The sequence below is a fragment of the Anser cygnoides genome, chromosome 20 (assembly GCF_040182565.1).
Source record: "Anser cygnoides isolate HZ-2024a breed goose chromosome 20, Taihu_goose_T2T_genome, whole genome shotgun sequence".
In the NCBI taxonomy this organism is placed as follows: domain Eukaryota; kingdom Metazoa; phylum Chordata; class Aves; order Anseriformes; family Anatidae; genus Anser; species Anser cygnoides.
In genome coordinates this window covers 6,338,694-6,360,536 of record NC_089892.1, presented here as the reverse complement: position 1 = coordinate 6,360,536, position 21,843 = coordinate 6,338,694, and the positions used below count along the sequence as shown (strand labels likewise).

General features: G+C 47.0%; 2 protein-coding genes and 1 long non-coding RNA gene across 5 annotated transcripts in view; 2 read left to right on the top strand and 1 right to left on the bottom strand.

Moving 5' to 3' along the window:
- The window catches only part of PKN3 (protein kinase N3), a 31,985-nt gene extending 29,937 nt beyond the window's left edge, over positions 1-2,048 (top strand). Inside the window, exon 24 of the mRNA XM_048052871.2 lies at positions 1,062-2,048. The gene's annotated coding sequence lies outside the window, so the exon portion shown is untranslated. The remainder of the gene's footprint in view (positions 1-1,061) is intronic.
- Positions 18-21,789, bottom strand: ZER1 (zyg-11 related cell cycle regulator). Its single transcript, XM_066980868.1, has 16 exons — positions 21,578-21,789; positions 16,840-17,103; positions 15,845-15,995; positions 15,121-15,557; positions 13,502-13,678; positions 12,302-12,416; positions 11,640-11,786; positions 11,215-11,388; positions 10,301-10,516; positions 9,581-9,622; positions 9,113-9,232; positions 8,544-8,659; positions 8,003-8,191; positions 6,945-7,042; positions 6,443-6,545; positions 18-5,358 (listed from the first exon to the last, which is right to left on the bottom strand). Exons 2-16 carry the CDS (start codon positions 16,995-16,997, stop codon positions 5,301-5,303), a joined length of 2,301 nt encoding a protein of 766 aa, XP_066836969.1. The 5' UTR covers positions 16,998-17,103; positions 21,578-21,789; the 3' UTR covers positions 18-5,300.
- Positions 8,621-21,524, top strand: LOC106047287 (uncharacterized). Of its 3 annotated transcripts, XR_010826097.1 has the most exons (5): positions 8,653-8,756; positions 9,011-9,336; positions 10,327-10,547; positions 18,768-18,943; positions 19,463-21,524. It is a non-coding gene; the product is annotated as an uncharacterized lncRNA (long non-coding RNA). The 3 variants fall into 3 exon arrangements; XR_010826098.1 differs by lacking the exon at positions 9,011-9,336 and having other exon boundaries at positions 8,621-8,756; positions 20,580-21,524; XR_001213672.3 differs by lacking the exon at positions 9,011-9,336 and having other exon boundaries at positions 8,621-8,756.
- Positions 21,790-21,843: the final 54 nt, after the last annotated feature.

Here is a 21,843-nt window from a genome sequence, read left to right as displayed (position 1 = left end):
AGACCAGAGGAAGAAGACATTGTTAAGCACTAGGTTTAATACACAGCAGGTATCCCAATGGATACAACAGAAAAGTTAATTCATTCAGAATTGTAAGGAAGCAACAGTTGTGCATTATTATTTTTTGCTTGGTTTCACCATGTACAAACATTTGAACCAGGCCTCTCAACATTAGGCAGGTCAACAGACAGAGTAAAAGCAGAAGCTTGCTCATTATAACTGAGATTATGTTCTTTAAGCAAAACAAGGAAATACACATTTGGTTAGCTTAAAAACTTTTTTTTTTTTTTTAACAAGAAAGGAATTACAGAGAGAATCGGTGACAATTATCTGAAACCAAAATAGTCTGTTAAAGCAGAAATGTTTCAGTTAAGCAGGAAACATCCCTAATTCCTTTTGTAAGTGCTGTCTTCTCTTCCAGTCCCCATGTTACTTTCCATCCATCCCTGATAACCGTTACCCTCTGTGCTTCATACGCATGGTTGTCGTGGAGACCAGCTTTTTTCCTTACTTTTAACTTTTTTTGTTTCCAGCACAAGCCACCCTCTAACACCTGAGCAGTGGCAGGCTCCTCCCTAAACAGTCTTAGGAAAATGTCTTTTCTGTAGAGCGCTGCATACAGGCAGTGCTCCTACCTCTGCTGCCCTACTGGTATTTAATTTCCTTCTGCAAGTGATAGGGGGAATAAGGTCATAGCTCCAAGACTTTTCTTGCCAGTCATCTTTTGCAGAGACCAAAGCAACTCCAGTGGAAGTCCAGCCAAGGTGACAGGCTGGGTAGGATTCAGTGCTGAGGAGTTATCATTTGAGCTAGTAGGTAGGTGCAGGGAGATAAAAGCCATGATGCAGACAGGTCAGATGAATTATCTGCATTGTTGCTAATGCCACAAATATCAGTGCTAAACTTTCTCAGCTTGGTCTAGATGAGAAAGTCTGGTGCTGCCGCTGTTAAGCATCGCACAACTAGATGCCAATCTGTATAAGCAAATCCTCCCACAGATCTTGTAAAATGGAAGCACTTGTGGAAAGTTGCCCACCAACTTGTTCTTTTATCTATTCCAGAGAAAAGGGCAGACACCTGACACCCTCCATGCTGAGGACTGCTGCATCATTGACCTGGGCCACTGAACCATGCGGTATTGTCCAGTCAGGAAGAAAACTACTTACACTGAAGGTAGAGGGTTCCTTTGTTGGTACAGTCTCTGCAGAGAGCTACCGAGTTGTATTCATGCTCTGCCTGCTAAGCTTTTAAATATTAAAGGAAATGTAGTAGTGAAAACGTGAATAAGAGTGTGAATGGGACACCTACAGAGCATTAGGAGTCCCTCTACCACATCTTCACGCGTGATGAGCTTTTCTCCAGCTGCACTTTCATCTGACAGGTAGAACCCTGTTATAGCTTCCTAGGCAGGATTGGTTGCTGGCTCTGTAACTGTGTGTGGAATTGAAGTCTCATGTTTCATTCCTTTGCTCCAATAAAGCTGGAATGCCTGAGAGCATTTTCTGTAACAGGCAAGCGTTTCCAGAAATCCAACTTCCCCTTTTCATGTAAAACCTTGATAAAAATCAGCCACTTTGCCCTTCCCTTCTCTGTAGAATATTGATATTCTGCAGCTAAGGCAACTGTCTTGTTCTGTCCTGAGCGTTGTATCTACAGCAGCAATTCATTAACTCCTCTTTGCATCCAAAAAGTGCTTTCAGGTCATAGTACATGCCTTATGCCTAGGACACGACAACTCCTGTTGTTGCATTTAGGGAGACTGAGGTACAACCTAGCTCCAGACTCTGGTTCACAGGAATTCCTGGATTATACTTAAATGTTCAGAGAATACCTTTCACTCCTTACTGAAAGAACAATGTTCTACTATGAAGAAACAGGCTGGCTGTGGTTGTTTAGCCTGGAGAAGAAAAGGTTCTCAGAGGACCTTACTGTGGCCCTTCAATACTTAAAGGGGGCTTGAAAGAAAGATGGAGAAGGACTTTTTACCAGGGATCTGTAATGATAGGAAAAGGGGTAATGTGTTTAAACTAAAAGAGGGTAAATTTAGATTAGACATAAGGAAGAAATTCTTCACTCAGAGGGTGGTGAGACACTGGAGCAGGTTGCCCAGAGAAGTTGTGGCTGCCCCATCCCTGGAAGTGTTCAGTGTCAAGCTGGATGGGGCTTTGGGCAACCTGGTCTAGTGGGAGGTGTCCCTGTCCGTGGCAGGGGGGGTGGAACGGGATAATCTGTGAGGTCCCTTCCAACCCAAACCATTCTGTGGTATTTTTCACCTCACAAAGCTTGTTGTCTTAAAGAAATTGAAGCTTTTAGCAAAAGCTCATGTTACTCTAACAATTATGCTATTTTTTAAAAATACTCTCTCAGGAATTTACCTGGCTTTTGGTCCATCTCAACATCTTATGCGTAGCTAGCTGTAATAGACCAGTTATATTTCCCCCCTCCCACTGGGCTTAGTGACAGATTTCACAAAACTAAGCTTTTCTGGCAAGCTGGCCTGACTCCATTGATTTCCATGTTGCTGGGAAATTGAAATATTTTTTTTTCTGGATCAGGCTCAGGTACAGCTTGCTGAGGATATGTGAGTAGTTAGGACAGAGGACATCTTTACATTGTGAAACAAAAGTTTGATGCAGCTTGGATCTTGTTAGTTTATGATACCACAGTCTACCTGCAGCAGGTATGACTTCACTAATAACTCAACTTACAGAGGCACTAGTTTGAAAAAACCCAAACCTTTGGTGTTCTTCAGTCTTGAGACAGATGGAACCAAGCCATAATTTGTCCATTAACCTTGATGTAGTTTTGCCAACATCTCAGAGTAAAAAGCCTGATTTGCTGTGATTACAGTGCAAGGCTGAGGTGTGCTCCAGCTTTCTCCTCAGCATGACAACTAAATTCTGGGGATTCTGCATTCTAGGTTGCTGATACCTCTTGCCTCTCTGTTTCCCCACTTCCTTCAATCCCACCTTGCCAACATAGTCAGAACCTTGAGTGCTTTTTGTCACTTGATTCAAGATTTTAGTGGTAGGAGCTTTCACAACATGGGCGTTAGAGAGGAATAAAGTCTAGTGGGTGGTACTGTCACATGAGACAACTTCAAAAGGAGAGCAGTAAATGGAGGATTAAATGAGCAAAGCCTGACTCCCCTAACGCGTGGAGGCTGGTAAGCAGTATATGCAGCCGCTCTTAGTTTTGCATCTAGAAGAACGATTAGCAAGTGTTACACAGAAAACATCATGAAATAAACTTGTCTGTCTCAAAGCTTATAGGGACACACATTCTCGGGGAACAGGAATCAGAGAGATAAAAATACATTTCAATCAAACAACCTCAAAAAAAAAAAGTATAATTTGTCAAGTTTTGCAAACCATATGAAAACAATTCAAAAGTGACACAAAAATATATATAAGTTTGAAAAATACTTAAAGAAAAAAGTACAGATCTCACAATATCAAAACAAATGACGTATGGTTAAAAAGAGAAAAAAAGACATTGAGTAACACCATATTGGCAGAAAAAAAGTAAACCTCTCAGGGCAGCTGTGTTCTGTCATTTAAAGTGTCAGTTTGTGTCTCTAGGATCTATCTATAATGTGCTCAGCAATGACAGCATTAACTCTGAGCATTAGAAGAACCTGTCATAGCAGCGAGTCAAATCTGAGAGCAATGTAAGGGAAGAGAGCAGCGACGGTTACTGTGCTGTGTGAGGCCTGAAATGTCCTAAATCACGTGGCCATGGCTTCCTCTAACTGCAGATGTAAAATATTTTCTAAACCCCTTTTTAAGGGAAGAACTGTGAATTGTGAAAGAACTGTGACAAGCAGGGGGCTCTTGAGCATGAACTGCACAATGTGGTGTTGAGTGCCTGGCTGTGCAGCAAACTTTGGCCCTTGGCTTCTTAAGCATCTAGAGGTCTAGAGTCTTGAAGGTCAAGACCACCTTAGCGGGACTCCCTTCTCCCCTACACCATATAAATTGGAGTAATTCTGCTGATGTGAGTGGGACTGCACTGGTGGGAGTTGGATAAGAATAGGGCCCTTTGCTTCCCAGAAGAAGGGGAAGATGTTGGGGTGGAACAAGAGGTGCTATTTCATGAGATCACACTCCAAAGTGTGCCTAGAGACTCCCCAGGCTCAAAAGAGGATGTTAGCACCTCCAATGACAGCACTTGTGCTGCAGTAAGCTTCCTCTAAAGGGAGATTACTTTGTCATAGAGCATGGCTTGTACCTACACAGACTGAAGAAGGGTAGGACAGCTTCAGTCCATTACTGGAACTTGCACTGGTACAAGCTGCTCTGGCCTAGGGTCTAATAGAACTTCTTACGCCAAGGGGAAATCCACTCTCTGGCATTTGTAGCCCTTCCCCATAAAGCAGAACACAACTAAGAAGCTGAAGTACTGGAATGAAGATGTATAGCCCTTTGTGAACAAACCTTGTTCCTTGTTGCACAGCCTCCCTTAGACGGAAAAGCTCTGTGTTGCCACGGATGTGTAACTGGTTTTACTGGTCGTCCCTGACCGTGTGAGACTGGGTGGGCTGGCAGATCCTACTGAACTGCCAAAGGGGACAAAACAGAACTCTTGACTTTAATGGGAATGTCTTACTTCCAAATGACCCATGTACACTTAGCAGTGCTTCTGTTAACATGAGTCTTCCATAAAAAACCTTAAGGGAATGAATTGACTTGAAAGATCTTTCTTTCCCATTTTCTCTACTTACAAATATTACTAAAAAGGTCAGTTCTCTTGGTCTAACTCTTGCATTGTGTCCCCCAACCTCTCTAAGCAAATAAATAACTCAGCATTGCCTATAAAACCCATTGAGTGGCCAATACCAATTCAGGACTGGTGTTCTTGCAGACATTACAGGACCTCATGCAATACAGCAAAAGGGAATTTTCTAAAAAGTGGGAAATAAAAAAAGTCACACTAGCGATCACACAACTAGGTCTTCAAGCTCATGATCGTTTGAGGCTCTCTGTGTGGTCTAAAAAAAAGGTTAAAAGATACATAATGTAGTTGTCTTTGTTTTTTTTCTTTTTATACAGAAATCATACACACAGAACTTCAATCTGAAACTTCATAACGAAAAAGTCCACTAATTTAAGGAAAGCATTTTGTTGTGCAAAAAGTCCCTCCCCCCCCCTCCCCTGTTCACCTTCATCTACTGAGGGTCTCACACACACACACAAAGTTTCCTTCCAACGGGCGAGTTGGTAAGAAAGAGTCCTCCCTATATACAGTGAATTAGAGAGAAGCTGGATACAGTGCTGGCAAGAGGCACTAGGTGATTGCCTCTATCTGGAAGTGTCCATGTTCTCCTCCTTAAAGTTACTGCAGTGCTCTATAACTTTCCTATGGATAAAACAGGACAAGGAGAGAGGGTTTAGTTTAAAGCTTACTGCATTACAGTTGTGGGACAGGAATGTAGCTTGATCTCTATGTAAATATACGCTGTTTGCAGCAGGCAGTCTCTTCTGATATGCATCAACCAATGTTTGTATCAAAAGGAGCATAATCCCACAAAGCAACATAGAGTTTGCAGTTCATTCCCTTGGGACTTCAAGTCATGTTAGTATACATCCAGATCTATGAGACCATTCATTTCTCACTCCCATAACCAAATCATCAGATAACTTTGAATCACACCAGGAAACACATACATACAAATGTTTGTTTTCATTCTGCTGTTACCTGTCCCTGCTTTTCCTGTTCTTTCCATTTACTGTTCTTGGACTGTTGCATCACCATACATAATTTGCCTAACCCATGATATTCTTCTGCAGGGTTCTGTCACCTCCAGCAGTTAGCAACCCTTCAGCTCTGGGGAATGCCTGCCGCTCACCCACCAGATATATATACCCAGCCAATCTCTACTTCTCCTTTATATTCATCCTGCAGGCATGAAATTGTAGAGCTCAGTTTGTCAATGATTAGAAACTGCAGCTCTCTCTTAAAACTCAGAAAGAATGACTCCAAAGGAAAGTCATGTAATAATCTGGGGAAGTTCACAACAGTGGGGGACTCTCTCCACCTTTTGAGAATCCTCTGATTTTAACTGTGCAGTCACGGTCAGCTCTTTTAGTGACAGGCCGATATGATTACAAACAGGACCCCACACCTCAGGTATGGACAATAGCGATGACTGGGGACTATGAGAGTAAGTGACGCAATTAGCAATGTGGCTGTCCTGTCCAACAAGCTACTCCTATAACCTATTGGCCTGGCATCTATGAACCCTCAATGATGTGTTTATTGCCCACCTATAAACACCTTTCTAGTCTTGTTTCTATGATTTTTCCTGCTCTTCTCCCACGTTTGCTTCACCCTTTGTAGAGATCAGCACAGACCTTTCTTTGGCAGCCTTACTTGATGTACAAGAATAAAAACTAACTAGAAGCTAAACTGAATGTTTGATGACAATGCATTGGTTTCCTACCGGGCCATTTCCTTGGTCTCTTGCCGTGCTGAGGCCATTTTAATCATGTCCTTCAGAAGGGGAATCCCACCTTCTTTGATCAGCAGTGGGCAATACTTGTCAGCTGCAGAGAAAAGAATAAAACAGGTCCTTGAACCTTCACGAGAGTGGTATAAAGGGTGGCAGGAGGGGAAGGGTGCTGCTGGAGAAGTCACAAAACTTGTGTTTTTTTTTTGTTTTTTTTTATGGAGCCAACCTGTTAGGGGTACCTTGGCTATAAAAACAGGACACAAAATGACTGAGAAATAAGAGGCCAGAGGGCTCAAAACATTGAAGGGATTTCCGATGCACTAAGTCTCACTATTTTTTGTTTGGCTGTGCTGCCTGGACATTCCTGCATCATTCAAAGACGGTTCTCTTTAACTACATAGCTAAACTGGGATGAGTTTTTCTGGTAACAAGCTTAGATTCACAATGTCAGCTTTTACAGTGTGGTGGGTGTGATTTTGAAACAGGAACTTACGGTAGACAGAGACCAAGTTATACAGTGCCCAAGTAGCCCAGTGCTGGCTGACCGGAGAGATTCCTTGTGGAAGAAGTCGAAGGATTGGTTCGAATGACCTGCACAGAAATATTGTAGAACTTGTTAAAAATCCAAGAGCTGCTTCTTCCAGCACCTTTGCTGCACAAAGCAAGACAAGCCCTGTGCTCATAGAAACCACAGCAGTAAATCTATTGGCATGTCAAAGATTCTGGCATCAAAGCCCAAGTCTGTGTCACATGGCAATACTGGCAGGCTTACAGGCCCTGCTGCTTTAGCATAAACATGCTGCCCAGATACATAGCTGCAAATAAGTCAGCTGATTTCCATCCTCTGTCAGTCATTTCCTCGTGACAGCTGAAACCTAGCAGCACTGGTCATTCCGTAGAGGGTCCAAAGCAAAATTACAGCCAGCCAAAGCCAGCTGCTCACGTGCAATGGTTGCTCTGTTTCTTCTGACAATCATGTGTCTATACTGTAGCTAAGGAATTGGAATGCCATTTGTTCAGGATTCCTGCCAAGCACTACGGGAGTACAGAGTACCTGATACCCTCACACAGGAAGGACTTTGGAGGATTCCACTAGTTGTATTAACCCTTTAGGAGATTTCTGGGAACTGTGTCTATATATCCCCCAGAGGAGAGTAAAAGCTACAGCAATACATGTCTTTCAGAATTAAGGTGTCAAGGTCAGAAGTCTCAGAGAACAATGTTTAGTCAATCTCAGATAGTCAGATCGTGGGTTTCCTGAACTATGCAATTTCACCAGAAATGTGCAGAATAAAGTCTGCTGGGTTCCCATGCTTCTCCCATAGGAATTGCCAGGCAAGGTACCCATTTCCAGCAGCCCGTGTAACATGCTATCTTCAGTCAAAGGAAGATGCAAAGCCCTCACTAAAGAGTATGTTCCTGAGGATTTCTCCTTCCCTCTAAGCAGAACCTCCACGCTCTGCTGTACCTTTTCCCTTCCGTCTGTTGGTGCTTGCTTTCTGCGACAAGCCTGGCTCCTGAGTAAATGAGTCATACTTCTCTATTCCTCACCTGTAATTGATATTTCTTCTGGAGTTGATATCCCAGCTCTGGATGGCTGCCCACATCCTCTTTACAACTTCCTCTCGGTGTGGCTCACATATACCCCAAGCCTCTGGGCCATCAAACATGATATGGGAGAGCACGCCACAGGCATTATAGGATACCTCAATCCCATCTGCTTTGCTCTCCAGCAGGTTGCTGCCAAGAGAGAAGAGATCATTGGGAGGTGCCAGGACAACCTTCCTTAGCATCTTACAAAAACCAAAACCAGCACGTCTTTTATTGCGATCAGAAACAATCATTGGAGAAAACATCTCCAGCCTGAAACAGGAGCAACGCTCTCCAGGGATGCAGCTTTTCAGTGACATTAACACCACAAATAAGCCCGTACAATCCAAGGCATTTACAAAGCTGTCAAATGATTTCCTTTTAGCTTTTTTAGAATGAAAAAACAATCTGAGGCATCAAAGGTTGAAAAGTCTCCAGGTGATTTAGGACCAATGCTCTAGAACATCCACCCGGCCCAGCTGCTCATTAGCCTGGCACTCACCTGAACACACTGATGAACTGGGAGGTCATGAGCTGTGGGCGGAGTTCCTTCACCTCTGCCACATTGCCAAGGAGGCCCAGCATATTACGATGCAGCTCCTGTTTCTCTGGGAACTCCTAAGAAAGCAAGAGACAGGATTATACAATAGTAGAGGCATGGTGATATTGAGAACAAGAGACCCTGGAGAAAGGTTGTGCAGCACTTCTAAAAAGGGTGAGTATTTTTGGGTAGTTAGCATTGGTTCTTTAGCAATTCTCTGAGGGGATCTCTAGCCTTCAAGATGTATGCGAAATGAGAAATCAAGGCCAGCGCCTGCTACTCACTGGTGCTCTACTTAAGAAGAACTGCGTACAAGACAGGAAAGAGGGGGATGTGCTCAGTTTAAGTTTCTCTGTTCTTCTACTGGTTGGGTGGGTGGATGGGAGAAAGAATGAAACATGCAAGCTTTTTCTGTTTACGCAACATAGGAAGTACTGCTTATGGATTAGCATAGCTAGGAATCGCGCCCAGGCACTTGCATCTCCACTGCCAATGTCAGCATTCATCTAGAGAAAACTAGACATACTTACTTTCAAGCACTCCAAGAACAGTTTCATGCCACTGTAGTTAAGGAACATCTCACAGTTATCAGGGGTCTCATCAGTAATGTTCCAGAGGGCGCTCCAGGAGAACTCCATCACCTGATCGCACTACAGAGCCAAAGAGAAAGAAACAGAGCTTTTCAAATGTGGGAGCCTAGTGCAAACCAGCCACTTGTGTTTCATCTCTGCCATCACCCCAGATGAATTCAGGGGTAAGAAAATCTTGTTATTCACTTTCAGCTTGTCAGCAAGGGTGTTTGTTTATTACTTTTCCCTCCCTGCCACATTCCCTCCTGCCCTGCCACCCTCCCCCCAGTGACAAGAAATTCTGCAGCACCAGCTGGGGTGTCTCATGTTTGGTAGAGAAGCTGGGCTAGCACTCCAGACTGATCTCCGCGCCCAAGTCAGACTGAAGAAAAAGTACTCTATGTATAAATTTATGTGGGAAACACTCACCGTTTTATCAGCCAGCTTCTTCTGAATCAATTTTAGCATTGTCTGTGGGCAGAAGGGGAAGAACGAGAACAGTTCAAGAATCACAGAGCTAAAACCGACAGCTGTAGCTGCTGCAAGACTGGCTGCAGCCAATTGCAGGCATATGCAGTTCTGACCCTTTGTGGAGTATTTATTTGTTATTTTTTTCTCTAAATCAGTGGGACTGGGTTGTGTTCAGTGTTGCAAGTATTTGAAGAGCTGAACCGTGTCACAGTCAAGTTTGTTGGGTTTACAGTCAAGTCAGTTGTGACCTGTGTGACAAAGTCTGGAATGTGGTAGAACTGCAAAAAAGCAGTGGCCTCTGCAGTTCTTTGTGAAGGGGTGATGTATTGATGTGAGTTGGGAAGCTGATGCAAATTTAGGGAGATGCAGAAGGAGCTAATCAAAAGGTTGTACTGGTTCTGGAAATGGTGCAGTAAGGAGGGAAGGTATCAGGTCACACTGCTTCCCTGCTCTCATGGACAGCCTGTCTCTGAGACCATGACTTCCAGGGCTGGCAAGCCAGAAAAAGGTGTCACGTGGTGGGACGGGTTCCAGAAGAGGCTAGCGCTGCTGGAACACCAGTTCCCTCCTGTGATATGGTAAGGTTGGTTTGCTGGCTGAGCCTGTTTGGTGGACTGCTGCAAGGAAATTGAGGTAGCCTGGGTTAAAGATAAGCAGACACCTTGGGACCATACCAACCATGACAAAACCCATCTTGCCCACAGCTTCTTTATGATCGTTGTCCACCTGGCAGACCAGAGCGTTACAGAGGTGCACGGCAATGCGCTGGATAGACTCATCCTGCCGGCTCTGATTGAGGATGTTCAGCAGCAGCTCGTTGACTCGGCGGTACTGGAACTCCAGCTCCTCGGGAATGCTGAAGTTACACAGTGTCAGGCAGCAGTTCCGCTGTACCTGGGTCGAAGGGAAGCAAATGCTGCACCAGGTGGCTACAAAAACCTGACTCCATCCCCTCATGTTCTCTTGCTGCTTTGTACTGAAACCATCTTCTTGTCTGACCACTACCACTGGAATTTCTGTCACCCTCCTACCTAGCAGTCTGCTTGAGCTGCGCTCTATCAGTAGGCTCTTCTCTCTCACTGGTCTCACGTGACCACACAATCGCCCAACACACATCACTTTTCAAGGCAGTTCCTTGCTGCCTTTAAGCTTAATATTCAGGAGTCACCATTCTGTAACCCAGAGGCGTTGTAGCGTATATTGTCAGCTGGCTTCTGATAGCAGTGCATTGGCACAATGTTTCATTCTGTTAGCTTAACACCCCACAACATCCACACCCTTTTCACCCCATAGTCAATACTGGACACCCGTGCTGTGGGTTGTATGCCTTCTGACCATTAACATCAGCTAAAAAGGTGCCTTGCTACCATCACTTACTTCCCCTGGTTCTGGGGAACATCACAAGGCTAAGGAGCACCCTGCACGTAATTCCCACCGAGTGAAGACAAAGAGCAGATCTGGGCAAGTGGTTCTCTGGTGCCTGCCTCAGCTCACGTACTGGAGGCTTAGACTCCACAAATACTAACAGCAGGCTAAAGATCTAACATGGGAAGGAGAACTGGGAGAGCCAAAGGAGGCCGGGCAGCTCTTACTGTGACTTCCTGGTAGGACTCCATGCCGTTCAGCACCACCTGGATGACCTGGCGCCGCAGCTTTACGCTCTGCTCCATGCGGTACTCGGAGTTCGTCAGGTAAAACAGCGCTGCGCTGCCTGTCACCTGGATGTTTTTGTCATCCTTGTGGCACTTGAGGGCTGTGATCACCAGCTGCAAGGAAGCAACACGAAGCTTCAGTGCCACGGACTTGCTGTTGAGTCTTGGAATGACGGTTATGGCTGTGTGGGACAATGGCTGTTACAAGCCTGCAAGGAACGTGCTTATGAAATGAAGGTACCCAGTTCCGCGGCACTACTGGAACTTTCTCCAGAATGGCCTGATATGGCATCCCGGTGTGAAGGAAAGGCTGGGACTGCAAAATTTCCTTTGCAAGGTGAGATAAATGTTAGCATGGGGCTTACCTGAAGGGCTCGCAGCAGCTGGCTGCAACGCTCAATGCGGGCGATGTCAAAAAGGAGGTTGATGGCCCGCGAAGTGATTTCTGGCCGGTGTTCAGTGTAAGCCTCGATAGCATTCAGGACTTGCTCTTCGTTCTTGTCTCCACTCACCTAGCATGGAGGAACAAGAGTCAGGGAAGAAAGGATGAGGGAGGAAAGCCAGCATGAGAAGGGAACTCTGAGGGTAAGTCTGAAAGGTCAAAGGGGGCAATTTGCATCTGTCCTCCTAGAAGGATTAGGCCCATGATGGGAGCAAAGAGTCACTTCTTGGCCCAGAATGACAAGAAATGGCACCTCAGGGGCAGAAGGATGCTATTCACAAGATTCCTATTGTCTTTGTTTTCTGGTAGTCACAGGCAATCCTAGTCCTTCAGTCGGGATGATTTTTTCAGCCCGTTCTCTAAATGGCTTTTTTTTTTTTTGAACACTTGTAAAAACCGTGTGGGGTATAGGTCTTGTCTTGCCTTCTGGCAGCTCTCCTGCATTATCAAGTAGCTATAAAAAGGTCAGAGATAAATTGTCACACATGAGACCCTAAGAACGCCACCCTACTAGCCGACAGTGATTTGTATGTTCTTTGAACTTCTGCCAAGTACCTACTACCAATATTCTTGCACCCTCGTTACCTTATAGGCTGGAATATGTGTCAGGCGGCAGAGAGATGTCTCAAAAAGGCCCAAGAATTGGAGTGGTCGTTTCAGACCCCGGAAGGGTGCAATGCTGCTCTTTGCTGGCTCAATGCTGAGGAAAGAAAGAGATCACTCGTGTTGGTACCCTGCTTCTCTGGGTGTCTCCTGCCATAAAAACAGCTACCTCCTCTCTGATCATTTTGACTGTACTGCTCCATAACTGGAGTGATTTCAGTTGTACACCAGCCAGCTTCTCCTAAAGCTAACAATAGGCACACGTCCCAGATGATCCTGAGTGAAGGGCTAAACGTGTTGAACGAAAACAGCAGTAAGAATTCATGCACACAGAACGCAGCTTTCCTAGATAGAATTTGTCCTGGAAATTCGCTAGTTGGGGTGAACACTTCTTAGGAAAGGGATGAGGATTTCACTGATCCAAACTATTTGCAAACTTCTCTGTATGTCATCTGATGATCACAGAAGCAGACTGGTATGTTTATGCAAGAACACTTGTTTTGCTGCCATGTTCCTTATTGACCAAGAGCCAGTATTATAATTTATTTTACCAGCTTTGGAAAAGAGTCAGTAGTCTCACTTGTTTGCTTTTGCACTTGAGTGCTCGGGGAATAGGAGGGCAGAGCTCTTAGTTGACCTGGAAAACCACATCTCTATGCCCTACTGAGGTGGACCAGGATTTTCAAAGGTTGGTCTGCTCAGCATCCAGGTCACATGTGAAAATCTGCCTTTAGATTCTAAGTTCTGAAAACACTCAGCCCTCCTGTGAACACTGATGTGCTGACTTAGTGTACAAGTGTTTTGTCTCAGAAAAGCCTCATTTCAATGAAGGTAAAAATGTTTTATATAGAGAATGCATAAAGGGCTCTGGAGTCCTTTTGATCTATAAACCACTGCAAGTGATCCCTGGAAGAATGTATGTAGAAAAGAACTTCAGATATGTATGGAAGCTAGGCAGAATTCATTCATTATTACTTTTGCAGTCCTTACCTCACATACAGAAATCGCAACTGATTCCCATACTAGCCTTTAGCATCAGGAGGAACTAGGAACAGTTGTATCTTGCTTTTTAGTATTAATTAGATCTACAGAATTTGGAAGGCCAGAAGAGGGAAGTGTCCTTAATTCATCTTTGATGGAACTAGCCATCCAAGCAGACCTCAATATTTGCTGTTTCCTTACCTTGTCTGGCCCATCTTCTCTTCCATGCTTGGGATAGTGCAGTTCTCCAACATGGTGTGCCCTGAGATATCGAGCGAAGTGAGGTTTAGCAAGTTTTCCACAAACAGGTTTAGAACCCGCCGGGTCAGCTTGAATTTGTAGTAACTGGACAGATGATCGCGGGAGATATCCAAGTGCCTGCAAAAGACAGAGAGCAGCTCAGCGTCTGGAAAGCATCAGCCCGTTGTTAAAACAGGACTCTACCAGGCGAAAGTGACGAGCCAAGTGTGATTGTTGTTATTATTCCCTTCCTAAGATACAGGAATGTGGTTCTGTAGGATCTGGCAGCAGGATTGGGCCTTGTGTCTAACCGAAGCACACAGGTATCTGGTAGAGGTCTACTTAAAATGGAGCACAATGAGTCATTCGGCCACACCATCACAAAGGAAATCGCTCTAGGCTCAGGAACTGCCTTTCCCAAGCTCCATCAAAGCAGCCACCTGAGCATTTCTGCCTGGTGATTAAGATGCACTACAGGATCTTTGCATTCCCAGAAACATTTGTTGCCTCATCCCACAAATTAATTTACACAAGTTTTTGTCTGCTTCCCCAATCTTTTTTTTTTTTCCACTCCAGGCTATTACTCTCTCATTTCATGTACCATACAGTATTTAAATGCTTAAACTGTGGGGAAACCCCTGCTGCTAAGGGAGTTGTGGGGCAAACTAACTGGCTACCATGTGCAAGTGGGATCCCTTATAGGGCAGGGCATGCTCCTGCCTGCTGAGTGAAGACCCCTTGAGAGAGACTAAACTGCCTAAGGCAGGAGCCAACTTCCTACTTTCAGAAGTGTTTTCTCCATGTTGTGAACCAAGTTTCATTGCAAATCACCAGCAGGCAAACTAAGTCATTAGGATTTAGCTGGCGTTACCCAGAAGGTTCTCCTAGGACACATGTTAACGCGGTACCCCCTACTGCCTGCAGTCTGCAGAGACAATACTAAAGCCATTGCAAAGTATACTTCATGTGAATGGTAGGGCCCTGCTTTTTGGCTTGGAAAGTCCTGGATCTTGTTCCTGGTACCACTGTGCAGTTTGAATAGCAATTGTCTCGACTCCGTTTCAGGAAGTCATTTCACTGTCAGCACTGTTAGGTCAGGAGTGCCTATTTATTTACGCTGCTTTTTTCCTTGGTTGCACCATCCATCTACAGCGTGCTTGCACAAAGCACAGCGAGCAGATGGTCTGAGCTGAGAGCTTTCCCAGTTTTATCTCAGAGCCAGTTTTGAACTTTGGATGTTCCCGTTTAACAAGTGGTATGAAGGACTGACTTTCACAGTGCGATTGTCACTAAACTGGTATCTGTATACATCCGTAGCCATTTTTTTTCTCACATGTTGGGTGTTCTGCTGTTCTTTTTTTGTTTGGTTAGAGTGGATGTGTTTCTCTGTGTGTATTTAATTTTCCCCAGTGTCAGATATGTACAGTGAGTCACTGAGGGAGTCTGTTCATGGGAGGGTTTATAACCTGAAGCCAGCAGCAGATGGGTCTCCATCAGCAGGCAGGTAGCCCACTCCCAAGAGACTTGCGTGGCTCCTATCAGTGGGGAAAAGCTAAACGTGGAAAAAGAGATCTGCTGACCTGAGCTTGTGAAGCTGTGCAATCACTTGGATGTGCTCCTCTGAAAGGTCCATGTTGTAAAGCACTAAGGAAACCAGACTGTCCTTCCATTGGGTCAGAAATCCCACATCGTTCAGCTGGATCCCGGAGAGATCAAGAGCTGCAAGGGAGGCCAAAGGCCGAAGCAACGTCTCCACATTTACCCCTTCAATCAAGCGACCCAGGTTCAGGAAGCGCAAGCGGCTAAAGCCTTCAAAAGTGAAGTCCTTGACCAAAACCTGGCGAGTGGGGTTCACCAAACAGTCATCTTCGCAACCTCCAGGGTTTTCCTCCTCGTAGAAGATATTACAGCATCCAAAGAGGCTAAGGGAGATAAGCGTGTGGCTGAAGCTCACCAAGGTTTGCAGACTCTTGGCTGTCAGCTTCTCACAGTTAGTCAGGTAGAGCTCAACAAGATCCTGGAAGACGGGAAATCAAACAGTTAGAAACATCTCACAGGCAGAGTGCCCACCCTGCTCCCTACAACACCTCACACAGGGACAGACTGAGACCACGTGTCACCAGACTTGACCAGTGTCCCCATCCCATTCCCTACAGCGGCCTGTAGGGAGCTGAGGATGGAGATGCTGAGGTTCTCCCCCCAAAAAACTTGGATATGATCCTGGGAATCTCTGGATGCCTGGGATTCTAGCCCTTCCCCGTGCAGCAGTGCTGCCGTATGAAGTGGCTGTCACTGCAATGCCACCTGCTTCCTGATGGCCTCCAGGTCCTGGTCCTGCACGATCTGTTCCCGCAAGTGGATCCGAGCTAGCCTGGTGCTCCGGGGATCAGAGAACAGGGTGAAGAAGCTTTCATGGGGTTCGAAGATGCTGTCCGTCTTGACCAGCTCCACATACCTGCATTAGGGCAATGGCATTAGCACAGCACAACACACAGGCTCAGGTACAGCCCTAGCACCTTTACTGGTTGTGACAAAACGTTACCAAGTGCCTGAGCACACAGACTCCCTCCTGAACATCCCGGATAGCGTTAGGGTTAACGGGAGCTAGACTATTATTTCTTTTTGCACAAAGCTAACACTCCTTAGGAAAATCTAAGGCAAAGACTTGTGCAAGGTCATGTGTATTTCTGAGCAAACTGGATTCTGGCAAGCACGGACTCCAGGATTTTTCTTTCCTCACTATTTAAAGCTACTTACTTGATTTTTTTCATTTTCAGAAAATTATCTAGCCAGTTTTCTGCCAGACTTTGTGGGCAGGACTTCAGCCAAGAGAAACTATGATAGCCAAGTCAGAAATCCCTGGAAACAGGTTGCTTTGTGAAGCTATGGGAGCAGCTGCCCTAAAGTGCAACATCTGTTAGCATTTTGCAGTCTTATTTTTCTGGTTTGGGAAAGAATTGTAATGCTGCAGTGGTGGGAAGTAGGAAAGCTCCTTTGTTGCTTACTGATATTCTTGTAAGAAGCAGTGACTGCTCATTGCAATCTAGGGTTACCTATATGGAAATGGTGATTGGCAGGACTACAATAACCCCTGGGGATAATTCCTTCTGAATTTAATTCGCATCCTTATTTCCAATTTGAGGCTAAACCAGCAAAAACAGCCCTATGAATTCCTCCCCATTTTTTTCTTTATATGCTTTCCATCACTTTTTTTTTTTAGATAACCACAGCCCTCCTTCCCCAAGCTCCCCACTCCTTTCCAAACCAGGCAACCGCTTCTCCACAGGCCTGAGACGTACTCGTTGACAAGTTTGTCACAAATCTCGCTTGGCAAGAAGATGTCAGGATGGAGTCGGAGCGTTTCGTTGTCCAGCAGGTAGCAGAGAGTCCCCTCCAAGTTGCGAAGGCAGAAATCTGTGCACAAGGTCATTAGTGACTCCGGGCTATCAGATGCCATCTTGAGGGAAGCAGTGGGCAGGGGAAGAACAGAAGGAAGCTTTTGATTCAGAAGATCCTTTCCTCAGATGAAATCCCAGGATGAATTTACAGAGACATCAGGGCAGCTATAAGTAGAGGAGGAAAAAAAATGCGTTGAGAAAGGCACACTGGAAAGCATCCTGCAAAGCTGCTGTACCAGCGAGGATGTCGATGGGTTTATTTACAGCCCATTGCTTGCTGACCTCAAAAGAACCTGCAGCGTTTTGGCCTCTCTGGGAGTACGCACTTAATTCCTTGGTAACCCCACCCCCATGGGACACCGAGGGAATGAGTTAATATGAAACATGTTTGGAAATGAGGCTACACAGGAAGAAAATGCTTCCTCATTGCAGGAGTTATCTGGCTGACGAAGGGCCTCTAAAAGGGAAGTGGCAGAAACCACAGTGCTTGGTTTCCTTCAGAGTGGGTCGGATAAACCACCAGAAAATTTACTGTTGGGCAGATCCTTTGTGCAGCCCCAGCGGGATCTGGTGGCCCCGTATCTCGTGCCTGTAATTGTTTGCCGTCATCCCAAGTGAAGTTCAAGCTGGATGCTTCTCTGCAGCTCCAAGCCAGAAGCTTCGTGCAAGTCCTTGAGCTAGACCATCAAGTGAATCAGAAGCCAGAGGGAAACATACTGACTGCTTTGGCTTCCCTTACTGAGTGCAGTGAAAAGGTTTATGCACGTGAAGGATGTCAATGCATGCAGCTGGAACTTGTTCACCTGAAGCATTCCAAAATCTGTTACAAAAAAGTACGGGCGACTGACCGGGGAAAAAAGCGAGGGACTTTTTCCCCTTCTTGGATTTTAATACTGGATAAAGAAAGATGGTGAAGCAGACAATTCGGGGAAGCTATTCCTGTCCATTTTCTTATTTCAAAAATCTCCTGGCTCTGCTTTTCAGGCTTGCTCACTGACACCGAAGGAGCACTAGCTGAGTGCACTGACGCTGTTTAGGAGAAATGACTGAAGTACAACTACAACTCCCGTTTCACTTTCAAAAGGGTCAAATCACGTTAGAAACAACCCTAATGGGAACCCTTCAATACGTTTCCATAAGCATGCAAGAACTGTGTTGAAACATTTATTTTTTGAGGAAAAACCTGTGTTTTTTCAATAGGTATGTCCCTACTGCAGAAAGGACACCAATGCTATGGAGTTATTCTCCTCTGCACAACAGCTGAGCAGCCTTTGCTGGGGAAGTTGTTCCAAAATGTCTAACTATATTCCGTTTCTGATCTTTATCCTGCAGTTGCAAAGATCAGGGCACTTGTCTGTCTCTAGTTCTCTGCTTCTGAGTGTTCCAATAGAGCCTCTGGTGCTCTCTTCCCTTCGTTCCTGCAGTACCAGTACACGATGCAAGAATTTAACTTGGCTTCCTCACCTTAATCACTATCCCCAAAGGCACCCTGAGCGGATCAGGCACCCTCCCTCCTCCTCTTTCAGATGCTCTGGGCAGGCACTGCCTGGGCCATGACACCAGTATGAAGGACCCCTCAAAGCTGTGGAGGGGGTAACCCTTCAAATTCAGGCACCAAATGGTCTCTGTGGGAGACAGCAGCACAGCCATGACACAGCACATGCCAGCACAGCCTGCCTGGCAGCCCAGGCTCCTGGCCTCCTGATCCCTTCCTAGGCTACAGAATGGATTTCTGTGCAGACATGAGGGCAACACGAGCTGCAAATCAAAGCTCTTCTCTTCCCTTTGTGTCTCAATAATTCCTTTTTTTTTTTTTGACTGTGTTTCAGTGCCAAGGACAAGAAGTTGGCCAAGGAATTAACCCAAGACAGGACGGAGCCTCAAAAAGCAGCTCTGCTGATCTCACTCGCTCCTTGCTTGGCAATGGAGGAACTGCAGTGCTGGAGCACTCCTGAGGAACACCTACCCTAAAGCCTCGTCTCCCTGGGCCAAATCTTGCTCTAGGGTAAGTGGACAATCCTGGGACTGAACCCTGGTTGTCTTTTGGCTTTACTTGAATTGGATCGATAATCGTTCCTTCCTCTAAGTGTTTCTGGGAACTACACGTGCAGGCAGCCGCAATGATTTTGTTTCAGTCCCAAATTCCTGGCCCGCTGTGTTCTGACCTAGAACTTTCAATAGCTTTTCCAGTGGGGATCTCAAGCAGGTTCTCTGCTGGTTTTCACTCAAGAGGCAAAAGGTCTCTGAGCACAAGCAGATGATGCAGAGAAAAAATGAATAAAACCCAGCAACCAGAAAAAATGTACTTAATGTGCTGATCAGAGACAGTTTAAAGGGTGCAGCCTCTCTCTGGGTCACTGAGTCCTGAGCTAGCGTCGTGATAACATAAAATTGACTTCTTAGGGATGCCATGATAACTTGGAGACCTTTGAGATGCCTGTTGTAAAAGGAATGAAAATGAGTAAGATGGGTTTTCATTCTGAAAAGGAAGGAAATCCCTGATCAACAGCTCTCCCCTTTGTAGTTATGTCAGGAGAGAAGCCAAGGATGAAACGTGCCGCTGAGGGCAGAGAATTGCCTCACTAGTGGTGAGGTCCCGACTGAGGGAATGCAGGTGGGAGGAAGCAGTCCTGCGCTCTGCATGGTGTCTGCTTTAGAGACGAATCTGCTTCACCTCCAGAACGAGTCCCTCTCGCGTATTTTGCCTGAAGCTTGCTTGAGAGAATCTTTCCAGAAGGGCAAGATGAACAGGAAGATCTGAGCCAGTAGGGAAACGCGTTCTGCTGTCCCTACCAGTTCACCCGGCCACCAGACGGGAGGTCCCTGCAGCCAGTGTTCTTTCCCTGCTTACTACTGATGGCCAGAGAACTTGGAAACAAACTCCCATTGACAACCTCTTGTCACGTGCAGCTGGAAATGGCCAGTGCTTGGGACTTGTCCAAGCAGCTTAGAACTCTAAAGGGCAAGGGCTGCCTTCCTGTTGCTCCAACAATCCTCTGTGCCCCTCTGCTGTGCCCAGCACAATGCAGCCGGCTGATCCTAGCCCTGGAGAAATCAGCTACGCGTTAACTTCTGAGCTTCCCAAAATCTACCAAGAAAATCCCATGCAGGAAGTTAGCGCGGAGGAAAGTGCCCCAGTAAAATAACCCCGAAGAAAAGCCTTCATCCTCGTGATTTACTGTGCGTATTTGAGTAGCACCCGAGCTGCTTCCGCACCTGTAGTCCTTTGGTACAGGACATGAGACAAACTAGTCCTGGCCTCCTCAAACTAGACCTGAGAGGTGATGGAGTCAGGGGGAGAGGGAAGTAAGGAAGTCGATAGCTGCACTGATCAATATTGGTTCTAGATATAAGCTCAGTGTGCTTCAGTGATAAAAATAAATGAACTAGATATGCTGACAAATCAGTAGCGTTTGCCTAATCATTATCCTCGGACAGCTTTCCACAGGCAATAGATCTGCAAGTCGCCCGCCTTGCAGACTGTCGCCAGTGCTGCCCAGTGATGGGTAATGAGCTGTCTTGTGCATGTCTGTTCTTGGAGGGTCACTGACACGTGAAAGATGCTGAAAATTCAAGTGCAGGAATCGAAACAAGCCAGAAGTACAGCTGCGAATCTTCTTTACCATTTATTTCTCTGGCAGGTTTCACTTCTGTTTCAATGCACAAAGGAACTAGGGCCCTGGGAGACACCGAAGTGGGCATTTAAAGCCTGCACACCCGGCTGACCCCAGAAGCAGCCTTCTCCACGGAGTAACAGCACCCTCCCTCCATTTGTGGGTCCCAAAAGAAACTGCAGCACCGTGACACACAGCTTCGCTCATCCCCAGCACCAGCCTTCCACATTCAGCCAGCCTCTCTGGCAACTATTACTTATTTGCAGGCTACATTTGTATTTTTACAGCATTTCTGGCTGCGCCGGCACGTGAGGCTTGGCACCGGCCTTGGGCTGCCCGTGCCAACGTTCTCTACCTTGGACTTGAGACCCATCTTCTCTCCCAGTATCTCCCTCCGGGGCTTCTGCCCGAAGCCAAGCCTGACTCAGGGTGGCTCCGCGCCAAGGCCGGAGCGTTTACAGCGGTGCCACAAAAACGAGGGGGCAAAGCTGGCTTCCAGAGCACCGGGGAGACTTGCCCAAGGAGAGGGCAAAGAGCGCGTGTGGAGGGGAACTGCTTGCGAGGAAAGGCTTCAGAATCACCACCGTAACGTGCGGGGGGGGCTGTGGCACCGGTCACATTTTGAAGGAAAAGTGCACTGTCACTTCAGCTGGCACCTCGCAGGGGCAATCACCGCGATTTTATTAATTCGTCCCCTTGCAGCTGGCCTGGGAAACGCCATCCCTGCCTGCCTGCCAGCCCCAGGCACCCGCGGCCGTCCTCGCAAGCTCCCAACGTGTCGGCGGGCCGGGCTCCCGGGAGCTGCAGAGCGGGACCCGTGCTAACCCGTGGGGGGGCCAGCCGCCCCCTGGCCCTGTCCCCCTGCTGCCCCCCCACCCTGCCCGCTGCAGCCCTCGGTGCCCGCTGACAGCCCCGGGCCCTGCCCCTGCACCCCCGGCACTGCCCCGAGCCCCCCGGGACCCCCTCCCGGAGCCCTGCCCGCCGGTGCCTTTGGGGGGGGGGGGGGGTGTGTGGACGGGACTCACCTGGCGCCAGGCCCCCGGGCGGCTGCGGAGGGCCCGGGCCGGCGGGCAGGGCTCGGCCTCCTCCTGCTCGGGGCCCGCTCCCCCCCCCCCCCGCCGCGGCCTCCGCTGTCAACAAACCCCGCCGTCACTTCCGCCAGCCGGGGCCGCCGCACCGGAGGAGGAGCCGCCGGGGCCGCTTTCCCCCGGGAAACAGCGGCCGGGCCCGGAACGTTCCGGCCGGGGCTGTGCTCGCCCCTCGGTTCCCCCCCCCCCCCCCGCCCCACTCC